This window comes from Furipterus horrens, unplaced genomic scaffold (assembly GCF_987537825.1).
Source record: "Furipterus horrens unplaced genomic scaffold, mFurHor1.1.pri manual_scaffold_9, whole genome shotgun sequence".
Classification (NCBI taxonomy): Eukaryota; Metazoa; Chordata; class Mammalia; order Chiroptera; family Furipteridae; genus Furipterus; species Furipterus horrens.
Window position 1 is genome coordinate 95,335,760 of NW_028327179.1, and position 26,804 is coordinate 95,362,563.

A 26,804-nucleotide genomic window follows, 5' to 3' on the forward strand; every position below is an offset into this window, starting at 1 on the left:
ACAAGTTGGTGGTCCATGAAAATTTAATCCAGTTCTTTTATGATAAAGAAAATACACATTGTTTATGTACTTTTTAACATTTGCAGGTTATTACTGGAGTTCTTCGAAGAGCAGATGAGGTAAGCTTTTAAGCTTTGCATTTCTGTTCTTTCTCTCTTTACTTCCTTCTTTTCCCTTTTTGCCCACCTTCTGTTTCAAGGTGGACACAGGTTGGTGGCCGTGGACTTTAGGACGACGAGCATGGCTGCCTGGGTCCTGGGACACTGTCTGGACCTGTGGCTGCCTCTTCTGCCTGGGGAATCCAGAGTACCCAAGAGCTTCTACCAAGAGTTGTTTAAAATATGCAATTTTTCTCTACAATCTTTTTTCAAGGGATTTCTTTATACATAAATCATGGCATATTCATTTACTGGAAGCCATACGGAGGTTAAAATGAATGAGCTACATTTATAAATATTTACGTGGTGAAATCTAAAAAGTATTAAGTGAAAAAGGCAGGTTGCCAAAGTGTGCTATGCATTTCTGCAAAGTGTTAAAGTTTAGAAAACAGTTATCCTGTGAAGGGATGCTGTGCATGGTCAAACATGGGACGGAGAGGCATCACACAGCCGCAGGGTAGTGGCTTCCCCGGCAGAGGGGGAGAGGTGACTTTAGTTGTATCTGTATCCTTTTATTTCTTAAGCCGTCTGAAGCAAATATGGCAGAACATTTGTTAAATGCGAGTCATGGATGTATGAGTGTTTGTGACATTATTTTAAATATTTTTCTATAATAGTTTAAAATATTTTGCAAATACCAACAAGAAAGGGGACCCTTCCTGGTCCCTTTGGTAATAATAGTAGATTGTCTTCAAAATAGTCTTTAGGGACCTTACAGTGTCTCTTTTTGTGGCACATAATTAAATCGATGGCTGTGTCGTTAACTTCTTCTTCTCCTCAGACTCGCTTATTCTCTTTGTCTTCTCTGTATTTGAAACAGTTATTAAAGCGCTCTCACCTGTCATCAGTTACTGGGCCTAGGTTACATCTTTGTAGTTGAATTTTATCTGCAGCCTCTTCAAATGGTGTCACAGCATAATACAGTCTGTCACAGCTGTGCATTTGTCTAATATCTTTAAGACCCTCATTTTTTTTAACCAATTTTTTTCCAACCAGTTGTTACTAATGAGTACCAAAATACAGTCTTCCCTCACTTATCGCAGGTATTATGTTCCAGACTCCCCCGTGAAGTAGGAACCTTAAATTTATTCTACACTTTTAAACCTACGTAACTTTAACAACATACGTATACAGTACCACAAAATCCCACGATATAGCGAAAAATCCGCGATAAATAATTAATATTTAAAAAATCCCGCGATACAGTGAGGCCGTGATAAGTGAACCATGAAATGGAGAGGGACTACTGTATTTCTCTCAAATTCAAAGTCATGTTGTTTTCATGGACCGTCTCATTTTAGAAACTGCTTGCTTAGTATGGCTTGCTGGCTGGGAAGGGAGACAGGGAGGTGGGTCCGGGGTCACTTGCAGTTACTTGTCATAGTCAACACGTCTGTGCCTCTCGGTTCAGCCTGATTTTCTGACCCTCCCAATAAAAATTTCCTCTTCTTTTTTCTTCCCAGGCCACCTTCAGTAAGATTCCCATCGGCTTCATCCCACTGGGACAGACCAGTAGTTTGAGTCAGACCCTCTTTGCCGAAAGTGGAAACAAAGTCCAGTAGGTCGTCACTGGGGGGCGGTCGCGTTTGTGGCTGAGTGAGCCTGGGAGTGGACGGTTCACACGTGGGCCGTGGTGCTTGGTTTGAGTTCTGATAGCCTGAGACCTGCAATCACGGAGAGGACCTAGGTCAGAGAGTAACCGTCCCGGTCACTGGGGGTTCCCCTGGTTGGGGGCGCGGCCCTCGTGATCTAGTCTCAGGTCGCCAGGCCGGGTAGGGCGGTGAACACTGATGGCCTTTGGTCAGTGACAGAGATGCGCTCCCTGAACTGTTTCCACACTTTTAAGTTCTGAGATTCTCGAGTGAAAAACAGATCAGCACTCATCATTTGCCTGCTTTAAATATACACAATGGCAAATAGCAAGTCCCCATGAAAACCGAACCAGAAACCTTGGCTTCAGTATCTTGATAATATAAGGGGCTGTCACGTCCCTTTGGGAAGGCCTGCAGAGAAGGCGTGTGGCGGGAGCAGCAGGGGGACCTCCGCAGCCCTGCAGTGCTCTCCGGGGTCGGGCGGGTTGCTGGTACGGTCGTTCATCTCTGTCCAAAGCAGAGTGCGCACAAAGCTCTTGACTCTCGAGTACGCAGGAATCTTGAATCTGAGTCTTGAGTTTGGCAGTGATGAATAATACAATCCTGAGCAAATTGTTCCCAGGCTCACTGTCAGTTGCCTGATCTTTAATGAAAACTTTATGACACCTTTGGGGGGGAGGTGTCACTAGAATAATATTTGTTGAATGAATTAATTAAAATCTTATTGTAGTTCTGGTTATAACCTTCTAGAATCAATAACAATAATAAGACTCAGGTGATTTTCTTCTTTCAGTTTTTTTTTTTCCCTTCTTTGGGGTTTTGTTTAGGCTGGTTTTGTGGATTTATTTTTATTGTTGTAATTTTAGGAGTCATCTTATATATTTTAACAATTCCTTTTTTTTTTTTTAAATAAAAGCCTGGGTCTGTATATCAAACACTGGGCATAAACATAGTTGTATACCAGACCTTCATTGAAATGTTTCTCATGCTTCAAGCCTTGACCCAGTAGGGAGGGCGTAGCTCTTCGCCAGCCATCCTGAGGCCCATTTCTTCATGCCAAACGTTTTGTCCCCAGTTTAGAATTTCTAGGGGATAGTAGACATGACCCTGAATTACTCAGTTTTGCTTATCTAAGGTAAATCCTATCTGGTTTGGGCCTTGGTTACTTTAGAGAGATAGTCTTTCCCTTTATATCAACACAGATATTTGAACTACTTAGCCAACATTCCCAGAGGTGGGTAGACCATGTTCCTTGGAGAACCCCTGGCCTGTCCAAAAGCCCGCACATGCTCAGTGTGGCCACCCAAGGTCTTCATGGCCTTCGGTTTGGGCGAAGCTAATTTTCCTCTGAAGTTAAGCTAATTGTTGCTGCTTCCATTTCTAATTTAAAGATTTAGAAAACTTAATTTAGAGCACGCCCCAGGGCTCTTAGGTAATTAAGTCAGTGTGCCCTGGGTTCAGAATTGTGCAGACCCCTTAACATGGCAGATGCCCGAGGCTACTGCAAAGAACAAGGCTTTGCTTTCTGTACTGCTGTCAAGGTTTGTTGTTCCATGATTAGTGAGAAAGAAAAAGAAATCTGCAGTGTTGCAGGTAAATGATGATTTAAAAATAGCTGTTATGTGCTATAATGCTGATTTATTTAGAGCTTGTAGTTATTGCTGGAGAAAGATAAATTTAAGGTTGCATTTTAGCTGTCTTCTGCAAAACAATTTTGGGGAAAAATTAATATGAAAAAGCTTTGTTTAGTGGCAACGTTTGTTCTTAAGATCTATCTCTCAAAAGCACTTCCTAAGCCTCTCAATGTGCTTGCTACTCCTCAGAGTGAGTACAGAGCTTCAGAACCCTTTCTAACAGCTTCCTTCACAGTGAACATATTCATTATCAGAGTCATTACTCTTGCGACCATGCTTCTTGCCTTTTCCTACATTGAATCTTGTTTTGTAAAGAGCTCCCTACTTCATGGGTAGGATCAGTATTGGAAGGAAAAAAATGGGATAAAGATGTTTTGATAAATATGAGAAAGTAAAAATAGGTTGTTTCTTATGTTCCAATGTGCTTATAAGGAACCCAGAATGTAACCTAAATGTTTATGTTAACATGTATATTTTGGGGGTTTATCTTAAGTTGTACGTAACTTTGTTAGTAACATGCATTCAAGTGGATATGATTCCAGACCCAGGTGTTGACGCTTTCAGCCTGGCCACATGGACGGGGAGGTCTGGAGGGCAGACAGCAGATGTGGGGCTGCCCTTTGGGAACCCTAGTTGTGCGTTCGCTACAGCCAAGGCAGCCTCATAAGGTGAAAAGAGCCTACCTTTGGAGTGAAGACCCGAAGCCAGATGTTGTTTTTCCACACACTTGATCTGTTATCCTGGGAATTTTATTTAATCTCTGAACATCACTTTCCTCCCCCGTATTTATCAAATAATGCACAATAATGTTATCCGAGAAACCTTGGTTCTTCTTGAAGACACAGTAAAGAATTACAGATCAGTGAGCCTATTAGCGTGTAGGCAAAGTTTATTAGTGAATGGAAGAGCAAAAGCAAGGGTGGCCAAAGGCTGGGTGGCAAGCTTGCCTTAGGGTGGCCAGAGAGCCAAGAGTGCGAAGAGAGTGAGTCCTTTGTTCTGAGGACTTGCATAGTTGGCGGGATGGGGGTGAAGACGTTACATAATTGATTGATGGGTAAAGGAGGTGCCAACTTTTCTCAGGGGGATGTGACTACTCAGACTTAGGTATATGTGAGGGTCCCTTAGCCTTAATCTTTATCTTGCTCCAGACTATTTGTTTATCTTGTCTATAAGACAGATATGTGACAGGAGGCAGTTAATTAAAGTTATGGCAGTTACTCAAAGTTATTTATGGGCTCTTTCTGTAAGCACTAGGGACCAGAGGTAGGCAATTAACCAAAGTTGTTTTATGGACTGCTTCTTTGGGCACCATGGATCCTCTCCTGCCTTCCTGGCCTTGGCATGAAAGCACAGTTTCAAAGGCTTTCTTTCCCATATAATGGAAAGGATACATAGAATTTCAAGGGCTCCACTCCTCCCGTGTTAGCATGGTGTTTCCTGTGGTGTTGGAACACCTGGTAATATTATCGGACCAGGCTCAGGGCTGCTGAGTTAGTGGGTGAGACATGTCTCCCTTTGCTTTTAGCCTCCTGTATTAAGTTCTCTGTTAGATGGTGATGGTGAGGGCCCAGCCTTTGTTTCCCCTCTGGCCGCTCATTCTACTGTAACAATAATAGTACTTATTTCAGAAGATTGTTTAAAAACCAAAATAAGGACTAGTTAGGTAAATACGTAATTATGCCTAGCAAAACTACGCAATACATCAAAGACCAGGCCTATTGTTGAAAATGTATTTATGATGGAAAATAGTAAATAACAAATAGAATGACTAGATTTTATAATTAAATCCTCTTGCAAACTGTTTCACCCAAAGAGTGTTTTTTTAAGAAGGGGAAAAGAATGAACATTTTATAGGTATTCCCATCAGTTACCATGGAGAGGCGACTTTCCTACCAAATTCACATTATTAATCAGAACTGTACAGAGCAGAATAAATTAGGAGGGGAATGTATTCAGAGAGAAACTGCTCTTTTTTGAATGGAAATTAATTTCTGAATAACTCCTATCTTACAGCTGTACTTAAACTCCAGACACAGTATGTTTTTTTACTTTAGTACTAATAATAATTACTGTATTAATTTTTCTAAAATATGTATAACAATAATAAAGGCAATAGAATACTAACATTGCTAAACTTTTAGAAAACTATGAAATGCTTAGGGATAAATCTAAAAATATATGTAAGATTTATATGATGAAAACTGTAAAACATTGAAGAGAGGAACTGAGACCTAGAGAAATGGGAAGATATCTGTGTTCAAGGAATTGAAGGCTTAATATTCAGCTGTCAGTTCTCTAAACTGACGTATAAGTTAAGCACAATCCCAATCAGAGTTCCTGAAGCCTTTTTCAGAAATTGGCCAGTAGAGTCTAAAATTTATATGGCAAAATAGAGAACTAGAATAGATAGAATAATTTTGAAAAAGATTAAAAATTTTTAAGGACTTACCCTTTCTGATTTCAAGACTTATTCTAAAGCTACCGTAATCAAGGCAGCATGGTCTTCGCAAAAGAGGAAACACAGAGATCAATAAAAGAAAGTGTCCAGAATTAGGCCCACATGTATATAGACATTTGATTTTTTTGACAAAGGCCCTCAGGCAAGTCAATGGAGAAAGGGGAGCACCCCTCACCCCCAACAAATGATGTTGAAACAATTAGCCACATGTGAGAAAATGAACCGTAATCCATACCTCATACTACATATAAAAAGTAACGTGAAGTGGATCATAGACCATATGTAAAAACTAAAAATGTAAAGATTCTATAGGAAAATCTTGGTGACCTTGGGTTAGGCAGTGATTTCTTAGGACACAAAATACAGAAACCATGAAGGGAAAAAATGATTATGTGGACCTCGGCAAAATTTAAAGCATCTATATTCTTTGAAAAGCACTGTTCAGAAAATGAAAATGCAAACTACCGACTGGGAGAAAATATTTGCAAGACACATATCTATAAACGACCAATATCCAGAATATACGAAGAGCTCTCACAGCTCAACAATAAGAAAACAAGCAGCCTAATAGAAAGAAGGCAAAACACTTGAAAACAGGCATATCACCAAAGAATAGATGTGGATGGCAAATAAACCTATGAAGAAATAGTCTTTATTAGTCATTAGGGAAAGACAAGTTAAACCCACTCTGAGCTGCTGCTATGCGTCTGTCGGAGTGGCTTAAACAAACCAAGCAAAAACCTGATGTTATAAGTGCTGACATATACGTGGAGCAACTGAACCTCTGTTGCTGGTGGGAATGCAAGATGATATAGCCCCTAGGGAAAACAGTTTGAAGTTGTCTAATAAAATTCAGCTATGAGCAGCAATCACGCACCTCTAGGTATTTACGCAAAAGAAATGAAGCCACGTGTCTGTACGAAAACCTATCTATGACTGTCGATAGTAGCTTTATGTGTAACTGCCCAAAAGTGGGAACAGTGTCTGTCCATCAGCTGAATGGATAAAACAATGTACAATGGAATAGTACTCGAAATTAGACAGAGACAGCCTGTAGATGCATTCCACAACAGGAATGACTCTCCAACTCATGCTAAAAGAGTTTTAAATTTAATTTATATGACACTTTGGAAAAGGCAAAACAGTAGGTACAGAAAACACGGTAATTGCCAGGCGCTGACGGTGGAGGAGCGGGTCGGCCCCAGAGGGCCACAAAGGGACTTTGGGGCATGTTGGAAACTTAAAACCTCGGTCACGGTGATGGTTACGTGACCGGAGGCATTTGTCAAAATTGTGGAGCAGCCGAACTGAAAGGTTGAAACTGACCGGGTATCAATTCTATTCCAATAAGTCTGACTTGAAAAAGAAGGTAAAGTAGTAAACTAGTCCTTTTCAACTTAAATAATTGTATTTGCGTAAGCAAGCCCTGGGAGCTGTGACTTTCTCCTGGTTCACGCTGACGTGGCGTCTCCGCGGCCACCGCTTGTTGCTCTTTCTAGGTGTCTGCTAATCCTGGTTCCCCGCCCGTCCGCTCATTCGGACGACGAGTGTCAGTAAGGCCAGCAGCTGTACTGTATCGAACATAGCAAATATGTTACATTCATTTAGGAGTTCATAATACTAAGAAAAATAAAAATGAAAAATTCTTCGGTCAGTTTTAGAGTATAATAGGGAATTGACTCATTTTGAAAATTGGTAAAATTAAAAAAAAAAAAAAAACCCACAATTATTTATGCTGAATTTCTCATCTAACCTATATTTTAGGATGCCCAAACTGTCAATGAGGTAAAGTTTCTCTTTGTACACAGCTTAAATAAGAAGGACTAATAGAATCAAAATGTCGCGTTTGCAACTCTGTTAATCAATCTAGCCAATGATTGTCATTGCTTTCTTTCATCATAAACATAGAGATGAGCGGATGTTATGTGCATACTGATGGAAGTACACATCACTGTAGAGCATTTTTGCCAGAAACTCAAAGCTGAATGTGATACAGATTTTGGGGAAGTTCAGGGAAGGAGACACACGTTAACACCAGGGGGGATACAGTCAGTAAAACCCAGACCCTCAGAAACTCAGTGAAACACCCTTTTCCTGAAGATGTAGGGAAAGGAAAAGGGGAGGGAGTCTATAGGTTAGAAGAGACTTGAGACATGAACTAATTGAAGTATATAGATCTTATTTGGATCATGATTTGAATAAACAAAACAAGAAATAACACACAAGTTAATTGGGGAAATTTTAACATCAATAAATATATGTTGATATAAACGGATTATTTAATGTTTCAAATAACAGCATTTTATGTTCTTTTAAAAGAAGTTTTCTTTTACAGATACATAGGGAAATATTTGTGGATGTGTATAGAGGCTGGGTGTAGGCTTTATATTGGTCAGCAAATGCATGTCAGTTATCACTAGCCTCGTGGAACCTGAAGTCTCCACGAGGAGGCAGGTGATGTAAATAAAAATAGATTATAAATTGTGAGGGGAAGTGAACACAGCTCAGTGGCAGAGAATTAAAGGGAAGGACTGCGTCTAGGCTGGTTAGGGCAGATGGTGACGTTCCAGCCAAGATGGTGGGGGGGCCGTGGGGAGGAGCCAGCGATGCAGACAGTGGGGGGCAGGCTGGGCAAGGAAAGGGTTTGATGTGGGTTTATTATCCTTCCAGCTTCAAGGGCGAATACCTGATCGTCCAGCCAGTTGTTGATTAATTGTTTCTTTTGCTGACTATCGGTTGTGTATTAATGTGAGTCTGACCTTGGATCTAATAGAGTATAAACCCTAGAACTGTTTCTGAGCCTGGCGTAGCTTCATGCTCTGAATCGATGTCAATAGTACACACCTTTTTTACCTATAGATTTTCAGCTGACTGTCAGAATATAAATAGGAATGGTATTGCGTCTTTGAACAAAAGAATTAACAATGAAAATGAAGTACATGCTAGCAATCTTGGAAAATAAGTATGTCTTGGGTCCTGGATTGTATTTTACTTAAATAACTCCAACAAATCCTGTCCTTTAGTTACCCTTGGGTGGTGGTCAGAGCAGTAAGAAATACTGCGTTGTGAAGCACTTGCATTTTTTAAAATGATTGAAACATGTGCTATTGTTACTTATTTAAGTGGTGTATTTTCCAGTGGTCAGGACCAGGTGTAATGTAGATCTAGACTCAATAAATGTTTAGGAAGTAAATGATTGGTTCCTTGTATAAACTTCTCTTTGCCAGAGCCCTCGCTTTGAGTCTGTGTCAGAGCCTTCCACCAGATTTGTCTCAGTGGCTCTTGTATACAGCTTGGTTCTGTTTCCTCGGAGTATTTTGAAGGCCTGTGTCTTTTCTTCCTGAGCCAACTGTTAGTACTGTGGGCAGGAGCGTGCGTGTGGTGGGGGAGGTGTTGCTCGTTTTCACACCGTGACTTTTCCTTCTTGGCGTCTTTCAGACATATTACCGATGCTACCCTTGCCATTGTCAAAGGAGAGACTGTTCCACTCGATGTTCTGCAGATCAAGGTAAAGTCCTTTCTTGAGTCTGAAAATATTAACAAAGCAACACACGTAAAGAAAGTAAAATGTAACGGTGCAAATGAGATAATGAAAACAACAGCCCCTCTTCTTACCCTTTCCTGCCCCAAGTATAACTCCCCAGGGAAAAACGATGTTCCCTGTTTATTCTAATGATCATTAGTAAATATGCTTATGATGCTACTTTTAAAAATTGTGGTTAAAGTTTCTCTGGTCAAGATGGAGGCGTAGGTAGACACATTTCCCTGGGGACTGCTGGAGGGAAGGGGGCTACCGGGCAGAGAGAGGCACCGGGGGAAAATTGGGACAACTGTAATAGCATAGTCAATAAAATATACTTTAAAATAAAATAAAAATTGTGGTTAAAAATATACATAGAATTTACCATCGTACCCATTTTTAAGTGTACAGTTTAGCACTGCCAAGGACGCGATACTAGTTTTTGACTTATCGGTCTTTGACCTTCTCTCTTGGCCTCTGTTATATTTAAGAGTTCCTCCGTACCTCCTCCCAATATAGCTGTGTCACTGTTTTTAGTGCTTCTGTTGATTAGCTTCGGACCTCAGGTGCTCCTCTGCCTCACGGCTGTTCCGAGTACTGAGAGAGCTAATAAATACGCAGCACTCCTGACAGCGCCTGACGTCGTCTTACCTGTGTGTGTGGTGGCCTCCGCTGTGTCCCCCGTTCTGCCAGAGGTGAAATCCTCCTCTTGTCCCGTCTGTCCTTTGCAGGGGCTTATCTTTCCTTTGCAATTCGGGTTACTTGGTTGTCTTACAGTCTCCGCCCTCAGACAGGCATAAGGAGTATTATGATTTGGTAGATTACCTGGCTTTTTCTCACTTTAGGGTGGGAACAGTGTTCCGTTCCCTTTGTTCTCCGTGCGGGGTGTCTGGGCTTCCCACCAGAGCCCCCCGGTCACTGCTGAAGTAACTGCAGGTGCAGCTGAGTCTTCGGCACGTAATAAAGCCAAGTCGCTCCCACAGAATGGAATTTCTGTACGGAAATTCTAACCTAGCCCAGTTCCTACAGACCGGCATCTATGAAGATGTTTTAAAATATTGTTATTACCCAAGGAGGTGAATCTGGATATACCTCTTAATAACTGAGAGATTTGCTGCTGCTTACCTACGTGTGAGAAGTAATGCTTTCCCCAACAACTAGGAGTGGCCTGGACATTCTTCAGTGTCTCTTGCATCCTTTACGCTTTTCTCGCACATGAACTGATTTTGTGAATTGACAAAACCAGCATCAAAGTCACTGCGGGCTCTCTGCATTGATGACCCAACCGGGAGCAGCAGACCCCAAATCGATGCCTAAAAGACGCAATCCAGCAGCCTTGACTGTGGTTTTGGAAGCACCCAGCTGCGCTGAACTCGTCTTATCTCTCTTCCCATCTTCTGGAGGTGGCTTTCGGAGCACAGGGGCAAGCGGTACATGCAGGGAAGTCTGCTCCCGAAGCATTGACACCGGCAGCCCAACCCCGCATCCCTCTTCTTAGAAAACAGACCCAAACCCAGTTGATCCTATAACTGAAGGGTCTCCAGAGATGAAAAGAATTAGCCCTTGGAAGCTTTAATGATGCGCGGAAGCTGTCCTGGGCTTTCTACTTTGTTCAGTGTGTGTTCAGTCCCATTTGGACCTCCAGCTCAGTGAGGAGGGCCAGGTACAGTGTACTCGGATCTTACAAAAAAGCACGAGCCCTCTGGGCATATGACTGGCTGTGCTGGGGACAGGAGTGGCATCCTGATATTTCTGTCTAATGACCCACTCTTGGCTCTATCCCGTGAATTTAACCCTTTGAGTGCCATGCATGATTGCTAAAATTTTTGTGAGGAGTGCCAGGCTATTTTGCTGAGAAATGCAGAGTTTATGAAAAATGTCTATAAAAACATTATTATTCATAATAACTTGCTGAAAATTTCACGACATATAGTAAATACACTCTTCTTTTGTAAGCAGTGTTCTTTGACACAATTTAGCAAAAAATTTATTGATTAAAATTATTTTATTATAACAATTATTTTAGAAAAAATAAATTCTTTCCTTCAGTATGGCCTTTGAAGTATAATATATGGCATGCTATGAAACCTATGATTATAATTTGAGAAAACACATAGGAACATGGATAACATGCAAGAAGTATGCCAAATATCGCATACATTTTTTGGGGAAAAAACTTTATAACGTACAAAAAAAATGAACACAAACAGCATTCACACTAGAGACATATATCAATAGTTACCAACAGTGGAAAACAGTTTATAAACAAAATGCTAACACTACACCATGAAGCAATGAAAATGTCCATTAGCAAAAGCTTCCTTATCATGCACACCGCATAGAGTTTCGATGATTATTGCAAAGATAAATGAAATTAAAAGGGCCGTTAAAAATGTAAGTAAAAATTATAACAGTATGTCAGTATTTGAAGAAGCGTAAAAATTTGAAATTTGGATCAACATGAGAAAAAGTTATATCAATATATAACCCGAGGTACAATCAAAGAGAACAAAACGTAAAATACGAATTATTCCATTGTTATTTACATTTATAGCCATCAAAGAAAGAGTCCCTGGGAGCGACGCTGGCACTTGTGGGAAAATTTGTCAGCGTCCCGCGTTGCCAGCCAGGAGTGGCCTCGCCCTCCCCTCTTTGCTCGCCCACCTCTCGTCCCCTTTTCCTTTGCTTCCGCACCTACGGGAAGTAGAAAAGCAGGCCTCCTGCTGGAGCAGACACCCAACCACGGACTGAGTGGCTGCGGCTGTTTGTGCGTGATTGTCCCAGAAACCCCTCCCCTGGCTCGGGTGTCGTGGGAGCGAGGGAAGCGCTCCCTCCCCGAGGACAGCCAGCAGACTTCTCCAGGCCGGCAACTGCCCGTGGCAGGCAGTCTCCTCCAGCTCTGAGTCTCCTGCTCACATGCGGCATGTCGCGGTGCAAATAGAGCTGGTTCTGCCTCCGTCTAGGACATGGGGGGGCTGTGTCTAGCGTTTGGCGTTTCTCTAGAATGCGGGGTACTCTCGGGCTTTAGCTGTGATTCGGAGCTGCAGGAGGAGTGCCCTAGCTGGTATATATGTCACTTACACTTTAAGGAAGGGCCATCATGGAGCATGAAGGTGGTGACCATTGTGCATGTTTCCTGAACGTTGCTTCTCTCATGGATTTATTAGAAACTCGCTGGTTATAATATGTACGTGCAATATTTCACCAGAAAGAATTGGACTGAGATCACTTTGTATCCTGACTTGTTATGACAAATATCTGACTGTATTTTCACATATTCTAGAGAGCCAGGATTCTGATGATACTTGAGAGTTCTCAACCACTAAAGGGAACACAGGCTTGCATTATCTTGGCCTCGGTCAAGTATGTGAGAGCCGAAATGTGGCTGACCCGACTACTAATCGGTCTGAAAACCAGCAGAGTTAGGTACTTCTTAACTCACAGTCTAAAGTATGATAATAGGTTCCCTTGCCAGCCAATTCATGCAGCCTAATATCTAAAAATTACTTTCATTTAGAGTACGGTTTACTCAAGTACTTTTACCGAACACTCACAGAGTTGATTTCTTAAATTGTGAACATCCTTTTAGATTTTGATTTGATGAAAAGTAGGCCGTGATCGCTTGCTGGGTACTTAACCTGGAGAGAGTTCCAGGTTGTTACAGTCATCAAGTAACCTGTCTTTTCCTTCCAGGGTGAAAAGGAGCAGCCTGTGTTTGCAATGACTGGCCTTCGGTGGGGCTCCTTCCGAGACGCTGGCGTCAAAGTTAGCAAGTAAAGACATGCTCTGTGGACATGGGATGGTGTTTTAAAAAACTTTTTATTCTGTCCCTCTCTTTGATGTGTCAATATACGTTGGTCCTCCAGGAATAGATTTGGTGGGTCTGGAGTTTGACTAATGGATGATTAGCGGAGACTAAGGTTTCTGTCTCACAGCAGAAGGGTTGGGGCACGTTCCAGGTTCCTCCACACTAGCGTGGTGGTGGCTAAGGAGGCGAGTACGTCCCTGCTTCTAGGTAGCCTGTTTGAGGCTCAGGCTAGACACTCAGTGTTGCCTAATATTTCACATCTTTTTGTCTGCAAGCATGCCAGGGTTACCTTGGTTCCACGATTTACCTGGTGCTTGATTCATAGTGTCAAGTAATCCCCGCACCTCACCGACAGGAATTGCTTAGTTTTCCCTGGAAAAGCCTGGTGAGGACAAATTGCCTCCTAAACTATGGGTCAGTGGTTAAGCACAAGCACAGGCCCACCCCTTTAGGGATATCTCACACACGCGCCCCTATTTTGATTGACCTCTAAACAGTGAATTTTAAAATTCCAGTTATCTAACACCTCAGCTAGGACTGTCCCTGGAGTCGCTCTGCGTGTGATGGAAGAAACAGTAGAGGGGCAAGACATGACTTCCCAGCTGTCAAAATTCACTCTTGGTAGAGACGGAGGGAACTGCAGACAGCTGAGAAATCACGTGCCCTAGTCAGGTTGTGTTTCTGTCTGCCACCCGGGAAGCCAGTCATGCCATTCGCTGAAAAAAATCCGATGATCAAGGTCCTCATTCCTAGCACCACGGCCTTAACCTGAGTAATTAGGCTGGCGCCCCATTGCTCACTGGGTTGTGTCTTCACTCATCATGGGGGCATGCAAGGCCCAGCCGGATCCCCCGCCGCCCCCGACTGCACAGTTACGTGTCCGTCCTTCTAAGCGTTTGCTCTCCCCGTTGCCCTGTTTCCGTGCACACAGGCCGCTCCTGCTGCCTGGAGTGGGCCCCTGCCCCTGCCCTGTATCTACATCCAGGGTGTCTCTCAGTCCCACGCCCTCCCCGCGTTCCTGTGCCGCTCGCTGCGCACGCAGCTGTCCCGAGGACTTCAGGCCCTTCGTGGCCCTTGCTGACTCCCCTTACCAATAAGTAGCGATCAGTTTATACCACACCATATATATTTATGTAGTCATTTACTGTCTCCTGTTACTGTTTTGGACCGTATTTTCTCAAATGATAAGCCCTCAGAGGCAGGAATTTTATACTCTTATATCTTTTGCTAAATCATATTGATCCGAATCAAATTGGGAACCGCTAAAAGGGGCTGGTCGGTGACATAAATTTTAAGAGAGGAATCTACTTTATACCACTTTTCCACTTCCCAGCAGGCCTCTTTCTCTCTTTGGCAGCTTTCACGCAGTTAGCAACAGGAAGTGGGCCGTTCCCCCCTGGGTTTTACATTTGCCATTTTAAAGCAACATAAGTGGGAACCGTGGAATTATGCCGCTTTACAAACTTCAATTGTATGTTTGCGGGTGAGAGAACGTTTGGCTTGTGGGTGACACCACATTGCTCCCCTCGCGGCTTTATCATCCTCCACTCAGCGCTCCTTGAACGTGCACACGGCTCTGTTCTGTGGCCGGAAGGACCCACGATACTGATGAATTTAGAGATTCAAGGAGACTGATTACACAGCCCTTGTAAATTGCAAGGATCTGTCTAGTGTGTAACTGATTACGTGCCGTGTGACATGGCTCTGAAATGCAGATTAAAAACTAAGTGTGATGCTCCTTGATGCCAAACCGCGATCCTCAAGCCTCCAGAGCACACTCTTAGTAGAGGTGGGATTCCGGTGTATTGTCTGCCATGAACGGTCCCTATCGCATGGATCATTCCTTTAATATTCTAACTAGATTTTTATCTCACTCATTGGCAGGTACTGGTATCTTGGGCCTCTGAAAACCAAAGCAGCTCACTTTTTCAGCACTCTGCAGGTATGTGCACTTGGCCGCGTAGGAAAGTTCCCTGAGTTGTTTTGTTGTTACTCCATGAAGTGTGTACTCGGATTTTTAAAAATTCCATGCTACATCGTGTATGACATGCTCCAGTACTAAAACGGGGACATTTACCTACATAAAAATGAACACATTCCTGTTTTGATAAGCAGTCACCGCTCACGTACCAACTCATTCCCTCCGCTACCAAGCCAGGAGGTAATTTCTCTTTAACATTGCACGTCCCTTTGCCTTTTCATCACACCCCGGCCCGACCTTGAACAGAATGTCCTCTATCTCTTCAATTATTTGCATGTCTGTGTCAGTCTCTAGAAAAGACTCGAGGGTCTGTATCTGAATATATCTCATCATACAGGCTCACGGGTAACACAGTGGGCTTCAGACTGTGCCGGCCAAGTACGGGTAGGGGTGGCCGTGGGGGTCGGTGCAGATACAGGACATTGCCATCGTCAGAGGGCGTCCTGTCAGGCAGTGCTGCTACAGGCTGTACGCCGAGAAATGCCGGCCTAGGGAGAACCCGAACAATGGGTCTTAATGAAAATGCTAACAGGAGTCATCCTTACTGGTGGGCTACATACTGTGTTCAGCCTTTATGCACATCAGAGTAGTATATTCACAGTTCGGCCGGCGAATCTGAGAACTGACAGATGAAGTTTGAAGCAAAAAGTTTGATTCTTGTGTTAATATTCAGATTGTCACGTGGTTTTCTGATTATAAAAGTGGTGTATGTCCATTGCAGAGCATTCGGAAAACATAGCTCCCTTTACCTTCTAAGTAAATTCCAGTTAGTAAAATGCATTATTTCTGTTGCTCAAGCGAATCATTTCATTGGTGGAGTAGTGAGTGTATTTAGCAAAAAATCGGGTAACTGCAGATGTAAGTTGTAGGACCTGGAAGAATCAAACTGTTTCCACCGTTTCTTCAGTGACCAGCCATTGGCTGTTGTGCGGCAGGCCCCTCTATGTGCTGGGGAAACAGAGTCCAGGAAGACAGGTCTGTGCCCTCACGGAGTGGCCAGTGCTGGGAGTGAGGTGCACGTCAGTCGGTGTGGCCAGCGCACTGAGAGAAATGTGGAAGGTCTCAGGTGGCACAGAGGAGGGACGTCGCCCTCTGACTGAGAGTCACCAGTCTTCATGGGGCAGGTGTCACTTTTCCTAAATTTTGAAGTATCCATAGGACCACATAAAAGGGCCAGGATGTGTGACATCACAGTGGTGTGAATGGTCTGTCACAATGGCAGTAGAATGGCGGGAAGGGGACTTGGCAGGTCGGTTGGGGGCAGCTTATGGCAGGCAAGATCTGACATTTATTGTTAAAGCCCTGGGGACTTACTGAGTCTTTGACAGGGCAGTGACATGAGCAGACCTGCATTTGAGAGACCGTACGTGGCAGCGTGTGGACTGGAGGGTGGCGTGGGTCGCTAAAGGCAAAGGCATCAGGAGGTTGTTAAAGTAATCCGGTGATAGGTGGTCATGAGCTGGAGACCAAGGCATGGTGGGAACAGTGAGCACTGACACCAGAGGATAGACTACAGAGATACGGAGGTAGAACCCCCCAAGGCTGGCAGGAGAGTCTAGCAGTCCCAGATTTCTGGTTTGCGGGACCGCCGTTTGATAACTGGAGTTTTCCATGACTCAATAATATTGGTGTAAGGTCGAGGTTGGGACGAAAGGTACATACTGAGTTTAACATGCCCGTGGGACAGACACGTGGAGGTACAGTGGTGACGTCAGTCTAGAATTCAGCAAAGAGACGTGGCCTGAAGTAATTTAAATGTCTTAGTGTATGAGCAGCATTGAAACTGGGTTTGGTGAAGCTACCACTGAGGGAACAGATGGCCGGGAACAGCCCTCAGCACGTCAACATTTAAAGAACCTGACAAGGGGCCGGAGAGGTGCTAAGAGGAAGCCAAGGGGAGAGTCCTGATGGACAAGCCAGTGGAAGAGAGGATTTCGGGCTGAAAGGGAGAGTTCAAGAAGCAACAGCAGAGTCTAAACACAGACAGGAGAGTATCCACTGAACTCGGCCACCTCGCAAGGTTTGGTAACCTGAGTGGAGGGGCTGAAGCCACGTTGAAGGAGGTGAAGGAATAAATGGGAGGTGAAGAAGTGGGGACACCACGGTTGACCACTCCGCCAAGAGCCTGGCGTTGAAGGGAAGGAGACAGGAAAGGCAAAAGCTAGTGAGAAAAACGGGGTCAGAGGAGTGGAGAGATTCCTGTGTCTTTATACCCTGAAGCAACAGGAAAAAAGAAGGGAAGAGGTGAACGAAAGAGAAAAAGCCTGCCTGAGTTGGCAGAGGCCCCGAGCAAGTGGGAAGGTATGGGGTCCCAAGGCCTGGGTTGGCCTGGGACCGGGACGGGGCGGCGCGTGCTCCTAAGATAGGAGGGGAAGGAAGGAGAGGTCGGGATGAAATCGAACCTGTGGGGAGTTAAGGTGGTTCTTACTGAGAGCTCAAGGAGCAGAGTGACCTTTGAAAACGAGGTGGCAGTGGTGGTGGTATGGGGACTTTGAAGGAAGATGAAAACAACGAGGTTTGGAAGGATTATCGAGTGGCCTTGAGGACCCGAGACCCAGAATTGGTTGTGACCTGGATGTGCTTGCTTGGGTGACCGTTCTCCCCGTGCCAGTACTCGGTGGGCATGTTTCTGTCCCTCCAGCAACACTGTGCCATGATGGGGAAGAACAGAAGCCTGGTGACAGGGTGCGTCCGGCCTCGGGGCTTCTCAGGGCACGTTTTCTGGGAGACTGAAGGCACGGGAGGGCCGAAGTGGTGGAAACAGAGCATAACGTAAAGGAATTAATCGATAATCAGGCACTGAGGGAAAATGGTGTGGTTGGGGACTGGACTGCTCGGTGGGATTGCAAACTCGGTGTGGTTAGGCTCCCTGAGGGGCCAAAAATAATACCCCTTTCTTCCTCTTCTGAGTGTGAACCGAGTCATGAAAACAAATGCAGGAACAAGGAGCTGGAGATCGAAATCTTAGCTTTGTAAATGTCAGCCAGAGTGGAGGACACAGCTGAGACATGTGGTCGCAATCGGACCTCTCAATACCTCAAGTTTAATTTATCCCCTTTAATCACCTCCTGTAGGGCAGAGACGGCACAGTGAGCTCCCTGCATGAGGAGGGGGTGCATGTGTGGGTCAGAGAAGGGGGGTGGCCCGTGCACTGGTCCTGGACTTGGGGAGAAGGGAGCAAGATGGAGTGAGAAAAGTCAGAATGTTACTCTTTTGTAATTAATGCGCCCATGGAAACTTGAGGACAGGGGATGAGGTGGCCCTAAGAGACACACCGGGGCACAAACAGATTGGGGTAAATAGACGTGGGATGTGATGTCCAGGGTGGACTAGTTTGGGGTGGCAGGGCCAGGATGTGGCTGTGGCCATGAGTGGCTGTGGTGAATCAGAGGTGATGTCAAGGCCTGGAAGGCGAGGCTGTTGTTTTAATAATTCCTGTGGACACTGTTGAGACCCAGGATGACTCTGGACTTGGCGTGCCTGGTAGTGGAGAACAAAAAGTCTAGGGAGCAAGGACCTTGATCTTTGAAGCAGGCCCGAGAACGCCTGAGCAGGGTCCAAGGCCGGGTGAGACCATTCTGGGCTCCTTGTGGCATGTGACTCTGGAAGTGAGCGAGCTATTTGATGCAACTGAATTCCATCGCTTTCTTTTTTGTGTTCCCATCGGCCCCCCAATGATAAATTTATCACGGGATGGATTCTATGCCCGTTGTATTGGGGTTTTTTTGGACAAGTGTAAGCCGTGGTTGCTAGTCCACTTTGATCCCCTCTCTGCTCCACCTTGCAGAGATCCACTGGGTTCATGGTTTTCGGGATAGACCCTTAACAGGAAACAAGCCTGAGGATTCCATCCTGCAAATTAGAGATCGTGCTATCCAGTGAGAGGCTTTCTAGCAGGCGTCGCTAGAATACTAACTCACTTCCGCATAGAGCAACTCCTGAGTGTGGAAGTGTGTGTTCATGACAAATGTCTCTCTCTCTTCGCTTTAAAAGGAGTGGCCTCAGACGCATCAAGCCTCCCTCTCGTACACGGGACCTAAAGCGCGACCTCCCGGTGCTGCAGACGAGACCCCTCCGCGGCCCTCCCTGTACCGGCGGATACTGCGAAGGCTCGCGTCCTACTGGGCGCAGCCGCCGGACGGTGAGCAGCAGGCAAAGCGCTGCTCACCAGAGCGGGCCCCGAATCCGCGTTGACTGACCGAGAGCAGAAACCTGTCAGGGACCCCAGAAGCCAGCCGCCTGTGTGCCACCGCGCGCAGAACAGCACAAACGGTGTCCCGTGGTTAGGAACACCCCATCGCGTGAGACCGAAGGCGGCTCCCGCCCTGTCTGTCTGTCTGGCAGCGTCGGTGGGGCTGTTTCAGGCATAGATTCCGCTCTGAGCCGGGCTCTTGAGCTGTGTGAGAGGAGGACGCAGTGAAGCAAAGGCGGGGAGCCGGCGGACAGGCGGGGAGCCGGCAGACAGGCGGGGAGGCGGAGCGGCGCGGTGGTAGCGGGGGAAACTGACGTGCGTCTAATGCGCTCACACAGCCCGTGGCCAGGAGGGGAGCCCCGAGGTCTGGCGGGACGTGCAGCTCTCCACCATTGAACTGTCCATCACGACTCGGAACGGCCAGCCTGACCTGACTGTAAGTGTGCTTTTTTTTTTTTTTAATTAGAAAAGCATCTTGTATCTGGGAAAAGTGACAGAGACGACAGCTCTCCCACTGATTGCATGTTTTTATTTTTGCCAAATGGGGTAGAGAGAAAGGGGTGGGGGAGGGGAGGATGCGGGGTGCCTTTAGGAATAACAGCAATGAGAAGAAATAGCCCAGTGAAGTGACCCCAAAGCTCCAGGGGTTTGATCACGTATTCTGGACGTGGCCGAGGAGGGCTGAGGGCAGAAGGCCTTCGGGAATGAAGCTATCCTGCTCTTGTTAGTCATGGGAATAAAACATCATGGAACTTGTACTTGAGCAAATATCCATTACTTCTGTGACCGTATTAAATATGTAGGTTTAGGTCCCCAGGAGAAAACACTATATATGTGTTTATGTGTATGTATACATACACACCTGTATGTGTACATATTATTTGAGTCCAGTCTATTGACATGCACTGTCCAATATGGTAGCCACTAGCCACATGTGGCAATTTAAACTTAATTACAATCAAATAAAATTGAAAACTCATTTCTTCAGCTACAGCAGCCCCATATCAAGTGCTATATGTGGCTAGTAGCTGCTGTATGGGAAAGCACAGACCTAAAACATTCCCATCACTGCAGAAGGCTCTCCTGGGTAGGGCTGCCAAAGACAACACACTGACAGATGTTGAGACAAAGCAGAGGTTGGCGAACTGGTCTAGCTAAGAATTGATTTTACATTTTTAAATGGTTGGAAGAAAATTAGAAATTAATATTTTGTGATATATGAAAAGTATATGAAGTTCAAGTTCAATATCCATAAGTAAAGCTTTATTGGAACCAGCTGTATGCGTTCCCATACGCGTTGTCTGTGGCCACTTTCATGCTGCAGTGGCAGAGTTGGGGAATTGTGACACAGACTGACTGTCTGACCCAAGAGCCTCCAACATTTACTGTCTGGCCATTCACAGAAGGTTTACTGACCCCGTGTATAAAGAAAACCTCAGTAGTTTATATTAATGAGGAGTGCCAATAGAAAAGTTATCCTTAACTCTAGACTCATTATTTTAATTGGGTTTTATGCAAATCAAAACAATATATTTCCATTTGACCTGGTCATTCTGAAAATTGGCACATGGACTTGACTGCAGTGATGAATGTGTGAGTGGGCTGAGATTAATGAGCTGAACATGCTGAAAGTTTTGATTCTAATATTAATATTTAGAGTATTGAGTTGTTTTCTAATTACAAAAGGCATGCATGTTCATTGTATAATAAAGCTGCCTTTACCTTCTAAATTAATTCCAGTTAGAGTAAGAATTAAATGTGAAAAATAGAACCATTAAAGCCCTAGAGAGAAATCTAAGGAATATTAATATAAACTTGGGAAGGGAAGCTAAGGCAAAAGTTGTATTTTGATGCATTTGTCTATGTATTATATAATTAAAAAAACTATAGACAAAAATTTTAATGACAAATTGAGGGAAATAATCTATAGAATGTGATAGACCAGGAGTTAATAGCTTTCCTTTATAACAAACTTCTTAGGATCAATCAATAAGAAATGAGCAAAGAATTAATATACATAGCAGGCATAGGGCAAGAATAGAATTCACAAAAGAAATAAAAATTTAAAAAAGCTTATATTTACTAAATATGTACTACATATTATGCACTAAGAATTTTATATGTCACCTCATGTAACCTTTATGTCTACATGCTTAGGTAGATATAACTTTTACCTGTTCTGTAGGTAAGGAAACAGAAAAAGTGTTCAATATGAAAGAAATGCAAATCGAAATAGTAACTATTGAACTGTCATAGATTAAAAAGCACCTGGTGTTCAGTGCTGGTGTGGGTGGGGACAGGGGCAGTCTCAGTGTTCTTGCTGGGAACAGAACTAAGAACACCCTTTCCCATCACTGAAAATATAATCATACCCTGGGGCCTCTTAAGTATATTCCTATAATTATCCTACAGAAATCATCAGATTAATACATACTGTAGTCCATTATTTTTCACATCATGGAATTCTGGAAACGTTGGTGAAAGGGAATGTATTAAGGTTAAAAAAAAAAAACAGATTCTGTTCTAGAGGAATTTTAAAAAGATAAGATTTCTAATTATACATTTCCTTTTGACCCAGTCTCTGTCTGATATGATGTACCGATGAACGGCTGAGTTCAGTGTGTCTGTGATGGTGGCTCAAGATGAGCCGCATGCCGAAGGCCGAGTGCTTTTTATCTTTGTGCTGGTTATAGAAGTATATGATGCTGTGCTTCTTATCACTGGTAGCAGCACATTCATTTTCTTTTTCCACACCTCTTTGTTAGAGTAAAAGTGTAATAAAATATTCAAAGACCGTGAAGATGCCAAGTAATAGCTTAAAATGTTCATTTATCATTTAAAGAAGTACAGTCAGAATCTTCAGGAGGCGTTAGGGGTGTGGAATGTGTGAAAATCAGGCTCTCTTGTGCAGCTACGTTCACCGTAGCTACGGTGGCAAACATGAAACAAGCTAATCAGGGGACCAATTCAGTACATTTTGGTACATTGATTTGAAACGTTCTCTCTGTACTTACTGACATGGAAAGATGATCATCGTGTATTGTTAAATGAAAAACCAGGTTAAAATGATTTGCATCAAATGAATTCATTTTTATTTTAAAAAGAAGTGCTTCCACCTGTAATTGAGTTTTGTGAATGATAGAGGTAAGGCCCCAATTTTAATTCTTTCCATATAGAAAGCAGGTTGTCCAAGTGCCACGTATTGAAGTGTTCACTCCCCCCGCCCCCCAATGCCGACTGCAGTACCTGCCGTCCGTCAGGTGTCTGCAATGGAAACGTCTGTGGGTCCTCTAGTCATTCGCTCTGTTTTCCCTATAGTTGTATTTGTTCCCTGTTTCTTTTAATAATCATTGTTTTACAAGTCTATTTTTTCTTACTTAAAGAGTCTCTTGGCTATTCTTGACTCTTTGACCTCTATAGATCCCTTGGAATGTTTACCTTATTCAGTTCCACATAAAAATCTGTTACATTGATCAGAATGACATTGAACCTATAGATCAGTTTGAGGGTAAATGACATTTCTACAGTATTGACTCTCCTGTCGAATGAATGTGGCACAGCACTATATTTAGATTTTTTAATGTCTTTCAATGAAGTTTTATAGTTTTCTCTATAACAGTTTCCCTTTTGCTGGATATATATGCCTGGTTATCCTAATTTTTGATGTTACTGTGAATAGTATCTCCTAAAATTTCATTTCTTAACTGTCTGATTTAGTAGAACATGTAATTGATTTTTTTATGTTGATGCTGAATCAGCAGACTAAACTCTTATTAATTATATCAAGTTTATGGCTCCCTTTGGATTTTCTCTTGATTCAGTTGTATCGACTGCAAATAGTGCAAGTTTTGTTCTTTGCTTTCAAATACTTGGCTTTCTAGTCTTTGACCTTCCCTTGCTTACCACAGTGGCTGGGACCTCAGCACAGTGTTGGGATGGAAATAGTGAGAGGAGTGTTCCTGTCTTCCTCCCGACACAGAGAGAAAGCTTTCGTCGCCTCATTGCCGGGAGGTTGATGGGGAGTTTTGTAGCTACCCTTTATAAGATTAAGGAAGTCCCCTTCTTCGGTTGCTAAGAGGTCGTCATGAGTGGCTATTTAATTGTATCAGGTACCTTCCCAGCGTCCGCTGAGATAAGGTTTTCTCATTTAATCTGTCAGGGTAGCACAACGTTGAGTTTTGCGCTTGCACTGTTTGCAGAAGGCAAACCCTAGACTTGGGGGTACATCTACGTATCCTCTTAGATGTCTACCATAGATTTCAGTCTCAGCGCTTCCGGAACCGAGCTCCGGATTCCACCCCTTGAACCTGTCCGTCCCCCCCACGCCCCCCACTGCAGCGGATTCCAGTCTCCATTTGTTCGGGCACCTTGGAGCCGCTCTTGGCTGCTTTCTCTGCACATCAAAGCCCCGTGGCTTCACCTTCTAAACACTGCCAGCGCTTCTCCCCATCTCCACCGCCACCTGGTCCGAGTCGTACAATAGGTTCCTGCGTGGTCTCCCCGCTCCCCGCTTTTCCTCTTTCTCCTACTGTCAGCGCAGCAGCCTGAGAAATGAAGCCCGAACCTCCCAGGGGCTCCCATTTCACTCGGCCTCACAGCGGCACTCCTGGGGTGGTCCGCAAGGCCCTGCCGCTCGCTGTCCTGTCTTCTCGGGCCTCACCCCCTCGTCCCCCCGCCCGCTCCGCTCCGGCCGCTCCAGCTCCCTCGCCGCTGTCTCTCACCCCAGGCACTCCCCACCTTCGTGTATGTAGATCGCTCTCCCCAGGACCACCGGCTCTCCAGGTGTGGGCCTCACGTGTGAGCTGTCGTTAGAAAGGAAAGTTCTGGAGCCTCCCCGGGTCTGCTGCGCTGTCAGCTATGTGAGCGGGGTCCGAGCCTGAGTTTTAACAAGCCCTGCAAGTGGTAGTTGTGAAAGTTTGAGGCCCACCGCCCTGGGTATCCCCGCTGCTAATTCCCTCACCTCCTTCAGGTGTCTGCTCAGCGCTACCTTCTCAATGGGGCCCACCTGGACCCCTCTTTAACTCTCACCACCATCACCAATGCGGCCTATGTCCTTGACCTAGTTTTTCCTCATTTCTCTAATAGACTCTAATAGACTTGTCTAATATACTCTATAATTGACCATTTATGCCATAGATATTCATTCCATAACTTGCTATTTCATACTGCTATACACTAACTTACTTCTAATATTCTCTGCCATTTATTTTTAGTACCATGGTTATTGTTTTGTTTATACCCTTAGCCTCCCTGGTAGAATGTAAGTTCTTTGGAGGCAGAAATCATTGGGTTATTGGTTCACTGATGTAATCCAAGCCCCTGGAGGAGGTCACTCAATAAACCGGCATTAATAAAAGATGAACTCAGAGCCAAGGCCCTCCTGTGTGTGCCGCGATCCCTAGTGGGGAGGGAAAGCCGTGTGCTGGTCTGCCCTGGGATCCTCTGCACAGGCTGCCGGGTCTCCGAGGCCTGTGGGTTATCCTGGGGAGACAGATTTTCTGCCTGTCCACAAAGAAACCAGCCGCCGTTTGACCAGACACAGACCGAAGGGCTGAGCTTGAATGACACAGGACCAGGCTTGCGCTGCTAGCCACTGACGGGTAGTAAATCGGGGAGCAGGGAGTATGAGAACCAGGTCTGTTTTCATAGCCCCTGCCTTGTACCTCGGGCCTCCCGAAGCTTTCTGTGGCTCGGACTGGGAAGCTCTTAAACCATTCCCATGGCATAAATGGACTGCTTCTCTCAGCTCCAGCTGCACACCAAGAAGCCGATGTAGCAGGTGTGGTGTGGTGCCAACGTACAGTAAGACTGGCTGGGACAGCGGGGCTGAAAGCTGGGCCTGCAGGCAGGGGCTCCTGGGACTGGGACGGCGTTGGTCATTAATGACAGAACTTCACAACCCCCCCCACTCTGAGTTTTGACAAGCCCCCAAACCTGAGTTTTTATCTTATTACGTATGTAGTAAAAAACAGACAATGGAGATGAATTTTATGGTATGTTAATTATACCTCAGTAAAGGTCTTTATGTAAAAAGAAAAAAAAAAAGACCAAAAATATATTCAGGATTAAGTCACTGAAAGTCCCCTGCAGAATACACAGCTTCAAAACGTGAACCTCTGGGGCTTAAGGATGACAACAGGTTGCATTAGCCAAAAGTTAAGAGTATTAATTTATTTTCTTCCCAACCTATTAGAGCACAGAAGACTTTATGAACATCTGCATTGAACCCGACAATGTCAGCAAAGGAGACTTCATAACTATAGGGTAAGTGGATTGAGATTTCATAACTACCGGGTAAGTGGACTGGGGTTTGGAGGAAATGAGGCTGAAGTCATTTGTTTTGTTTCGTATTGTATTGCATTGCATTGCATTGCATTGTGTGCAGAGCGCCAGTGGGGTCCCTCTAAGAGACCAAGCGGAGGACTCGTCTTGTTTGTTGATCTTAGCATTCTTCGGGGATCTTAGCATTCTTCGGTTCGTGCGGGCTGACGTGTCTAGTGCTTCTCTCTCTCTCTCTCTCTCTCCCTCTCTCTCTCTCTCTCTCTCTCTCTCTCGCCTTCCCCGCTCAGTTTGGGAAGACAGAGACTGGGAGCCGTCTTTGCCTTCCTACTGCAGTGGAAGAACTCAGTGTAGCAGGGCAAAGTGAGTGGGGTTTTAGCCTCGGGGTCAGCATTCTTCCACTTCATGTTTTGGACGAATCCTTAGTTCTCTGAGTCCTTTTCCCTGTGTGTGGACTGGAGGAATAGAACCACCTCTAACTATCTCAGGACTGTTTTTGAGTCTCATGAGAATGTGTGGGAAAAGCCTTTCTCACTGCGACATACCTTACAGCATCAGTTCCTGCAGGTCACTCTGCCTTGTCCCCTTCTCAGGGTGCTAATGAAAAACCTGAGAAGGCGTTGAGTACTCTGGACGTTTTCCAGGTTCCCCTTTTCCACCACAAAGTCCCCGCCCAGGTCCCCTCTGATTTGTTAAGTCCTACCTCTGCCGGAGTGCTATTGGCTATGAAGGCGCTAGGCCCTCCCCCAGCGTTGAAAGCATCGGCGGACAGCCTGTTACCATGCCGACGGGTAGGCTGCCGCTGTTTCCGTGCTCGGGCTCAGAGCTCCCCCTGGCGCCCACCGAAGGGTTACACATCTCCGAACACCTCTGCAGAGGAGGCGGGTCTCCATGGCAACCTCATTGTCTGCCCCAGCACCTCATTAGTCTTTCATTAGTGTGTGGTGTGCTTGCCTGGGTAAAAATTCTTCAGAAGCCGACTAGCTGCTTCTGCAGCCGTTGGTTTATTGGCGCTATCTGTAGTAACGGGAAGGGAAAATACTTCCCTTCCTCTGTACAGTGTGCGGAAGCCACACATTGTCTTAATTGAGAGTCTGACCAGTGGGGCCTGCTATATTCAAATCTCCTTGATAATGCTGACATCCCAAAATAGAAAGAAAAACCGATCATAATGCTTAAGTG

At 44.8% G+C, this 26,804-nt stretch overlaps 1 protein-coding gene across 1 annotated transcript in view; it reads left to right on the plus strand.

The window, feature by feature from the left end:
* AGK (acylglycerol kinase) overlaps nucleotides 1-26,804 on the plus strand; it is a 73,567-nt gene that overhangs the window by 43,742 nt on the left and 3,021 nt on the right. The window contains exons 7-14 of the mRNA XM_090287596.1: nucleotides 87-119; nucleotides 1,622-1,716; nucleotides 9,281-9,350; nucleotides 13,056-13,135; nucleotides 15,055-15,112; nucleotides 19,145-19,292; nucleotides 19,682-19,779; nucleotides 25,537-25,607. Coding sequence (XP_090143722.1) covers nucleotides 87-119; nucleotides 1,622-1,716; nucleotides 9,281-9,350; nucleotides 13,056-13,135; nucleotides 15,055-15,112; nucleotides 19,145-19,292; nucleotides 19,682-19,779; nucleotides 25,537-25,607 — 653 coding nt within the window. The remainder of the gene's footprint in view (nucleotides 1-86; nucleotides 120-1,621; nucleotides 1,717-9,280; nucleotides 9,351-13,055; nucleotides 13,136-15,054; nucleotides 15,113-19,144; nucleotides 19,293-19,681; nucleotides 19,780-25,536; nucleotides 25,608-26,804) is intronic.